This window comes from Miscanthus floridulus, chromosome 13 (assembly GCF_019320115.1).
Source record: "Miscanthus floridulus cultivar M001 chromosome 13, ASM1932011v1, whole genome shotgun sequence".
NCBI classification, from domain to species: Eukaryota; Viridiplantae; Streptophyta; class Magnoliopsida; order Poales; family Poaceae; genus Miscanthus; species Miscanthus floridulus.
The window spans coordinates 79,271,733-79,274,891 of NC_089592.1; the positions used below are offsets into that span (position 1 = coordinate 79,271,733).

Below are 3,159 nucleotides of genomic sequence, written 5' to 3' on the forward strand. Positions count from 1 at the left end.
GACTTGGGCTTACTCTCTTAAGGCGTTGCATGCATTCTGCTATTGCAAAAGCAAACTCTAACGTGTGTCGGTCGCGGGTTCGCGACACCATGCGACCATTGCTGCAGCGCTGACGCCGGAGGCGGGTTAGGGTTTGGAACTCTTCCCCGACTCTAGATCCCCTGCGACAGGTTGGCTCGGCGGTGGGTGGGTAGGGTGGCGGTTGGTGGGCAGGGTGGCGAGGCAGCGGAGTGGCGTCAACCATGGTGGTGGAGTCGGCGGTTAGGGCGAAGCAGGGGCAGGAGAGGCTCATTGGCGATCGGTAACGGAGATGACGGGTTAGCGAAGGGCGGGGTCAACGGTGGCGGACGGCAGGCAGGCCGAGAAGCGGAGGAGCACCATCGGCCGCAAGGGGTGGTGGGTGGCGGCGGCGGGTGCGGGCGAGGTCGCGCGTTCCCCCACAGGCGCGCGATGGGTGGCACGATAACTGGCTCCTCTTGCAAAATTTTACCTACGTAGCATTTCATCAAAGGATGACAGAGCTAAACAAGAAAACAATCCACTTTTTTATAGCAGCTTGTGGGTACTGAAACTAAAAGTCTGTTAGATCAAATAATGGCCTCCTATGGCAGATTTAAGCATATAACGTTTCTCATCCAAGGTGTGCTCGCCATCTCTCATCATGGAAAATTACTAGTAGCAGAGATGACTATGCACCTTCACTCACTCAAGGTGTGAAGTCATGCCTGCCAACGACTCGCGCTCACTCTCTCAAGGCGGTGAATGCATTCTGCTATTGCAAACACAAACTCTAATGCGCGATGGTCGCGGGTTCGCTACACCGCGTGACCATCGCGCCGCCGCCTTGCCGGCGGCGGGTTAGGGTTTGGAACTCTTCCCCAACTCTAGATCCCGGCGGCAGGTTAGCCCGGTGGTTGGTGGTGGGCGGGGGCGGTGTGGAGCTGCTGGGCGTGGTGGTGGAGTGGTTAGGGCGGAGCTAGAGCTGGGGAGGCTTGTCGGCGACCGGTCACGAAGACGATGGGTTAGCGGAGGGTGGGGACGACGGGTTAGCGGAGGGCGGGGTTGAAGAGCGGGGGTGCACGGCAGGCGAGGCGGCGGAGCGCCGCCGGCCGCGGATGGTGGCGGCGGGCACGGGCACGGGCGGGGGTTGCGCGATAACTCCCTCCTATTGCAAAATATTTCATGAACGGTTGACAAAACTTTCATTGAGAGTCAACATATCGTCACCTGTGACCAAGCAACACAAATTCACAAACAGAGAATGTACCAACAGTAACACTATGCACCCGCAGTGAGTTGTGAAGCAAAGGCATGAAAGAGGAGAAACTAAACTAAGCCGAAGCAAGTTCTCGACGCCGAAAGAACTAATGATAAGGAAAAACCCACGGGGGAAACCCTCTCAATCGAACTCGATCTAGTCACGTCGTGCCTCAAAACTTAGCCGACGAATCTGAGAGGCAGGGAGGCGTGGTGCCTCGTCTTGGTGTCGGAGCGCAACTGGTCGATCTCCCCCTGAATCCTCTCCCGGTCGCGGAGGAGGCGCAGCACTTCCTCCTGCATTGTGCGCATGGCGGAGCGGGCGCGGCAGACGCCGGTGTCGCGGGCCAAAGCTTCGGCGGCTTCGATGTCGCGGTCGGCCACCTCGATCATGCCCCGCTTGCTCCGCATAGCGGCGTAGAGGCGGAGCAACGTTTGCTGATCGGGCGTCGACGGCGGGGCGGGGGCGGGCACTGGGGCCGCGACGGGAGGCGCCACGTAGGCGCGTTCAAGATTGCGGAGGCGCCGCTGTGCTTGGCGGCCGCGTCCCTGCAGAAACAGAAACAGAACCAACTCGATCCATGAATCAGACAGACTCAATTGGCGTCAATACTGAACGCTGAACCGCATTCAAATTTGGTGAGGAGGAAGAGCGATGCGTACCGCGGGAGGCAAGGCCTCGGGTGCACGGGCTCTGGCTCCGCGAACGCGAGCAGGTGCAGGTGCAGGGCCGTTCCGCCGCTCCAGCAGCGCCACCGCGGCAGCGGGATCGCGGTCGGCCGCCTGGCCGGCAAGAAACACACCAAAGCAGACACGGCATCATTCTGGGGCAAGAATCGCAAGGAAGCAGACGGTGGCAGGATTTAACCGGAGAACGTGCAGCAGGAGACAGACCTGGGGTCGAGGTCGCCGCTCCGCGGGGCCGACAGCCTCGAACGTCACGACGACGCCGTCGACGATGGCGAGCGCCAGGGCGCCACCGCGGGCGCCAGCGGGACGGAACACGCGTCGCCCCTCAACGCTGGCGTGGGCGCCCGCCACCCTCAGGTGACCCATGAGATGGAGCCCGCCGTTGGTGGCGGCCACCAAGGGAAGCCAGCTCGTCGCCATCGCGGGCTCCGCGAGCCTGGGAACCCAGACCCTGACGCTGCGCGCGTTGCAAGGCGGAGCGGGCGGCCGGTGTGGCGGTAGTCCGCGGCGAGCTCCCGCCTGACCGTCGGCCCGGAGGGGAGAGGGCGCGGGGGCTCCTACGATGCGGCGCGGAGCCCGCAGAACGGCGTGATGCCGAGGAAGGGCGTGGCCGTCTCCGTCCCGGCCGCGCGGAGCCCGTGGCCCGGCGTCATGCCGGGGGTGCCCGCGGTCGTCTCCATCCCGGCGGCGGCGCGGCATCTCCGTTCACCTTTGTCCTCTTTTCGGTTCTAAGGGGTTGCCGTTGCAGGCGAGGGAGGGGGAGGACGGGAGGGAGGAGGAAGAGGCTAGGGAGGGGGAGGATGGGAGCGAGAGGAGGCGAAGGCGAGAAGGAGACGACGAAGCGGACCCCTGCTCGCCGCTTCTTATAGAGCGCGCGCGTGGTGCGCCGTTGGGAACCGGGGCGACGGTTACACGCGGGGGCCCACCGCCACGCCAGCTAGCGCGCTCGGAGCGCACCGACATGGCGCCCGGCGACGCGCCATGACTTGGGTTGCTTAGAGCAGAGGAGACGCGCTCCCTGACGGGTGGGACCGCCACTTCTCTGTCGTACCTCGACCACTTTGATACGTTCATAGAGACGGAGTCGAATGGCCATTCCGAAATAGTTGTTCTGCTCAGTGGTTTCCTTGCGTGGCCTGTTACCCGTTGCGTGCTAGAGGTTTGGGGTTCGAAGCCAACCCAACTTTTTTTACTTACCTTCCCTTCATTTTT

General features: G+C 62.7%; 1 protein-coding gene across 1 annotated transcript; it reads right to left on the reverse strand.

The window, feature by feature from the left end:
• Positions 1–1,437: 1,437 nt before the first annotated feature.
• On the reverse strand, positions 1,438–2,646 carry LOC136500120 (uncharacterized). Its single transcript, XM_066495520.1, has 3 exons — positions 2,152–2,646; positions 1,921–2,040; positions 1,438–1,806 (listed from the first exon to the last, which is right to left on the reverse strand). Exons 1-3 carry the CDS (start codon positions 2,644–2,646, stop codon positions 1,438–1,440), a joined length of 984 nt encoding a protein of 327 aa, XP_066351617.1.
• Positions 2,647–3,159: the final 513 nt, after the last annotated feature.

What these genes read in the sequence shown, in the direction of transcription:
- LOC136500120 (XM_066495520.1), bottom strand. Translation starts at nt 2,646, where the DNA reads ATGCCGCGCCGCCGCCGGGATGGAGACGACCGCGGGCACCCCCGGCAT. An exon ending in AGCGGCGACCTCGACCCCAG is followed by an intron (nt 2,041 to 2,151) that starts GTCTGTCTCCTG and finishes CTTGCCGGCCAG; the next exon opens with GCGGCCGACCGCGATCCCGC. An exon ending in CCGAGGCCTTGCCTCCCGCG is followed by an intron (nt 1,807 to 1,920) that starts GTACGCATCGCT and finishes CTGTTTCTGCAG; the next exon opens with GGACGCGGCCGCCAAGCACA.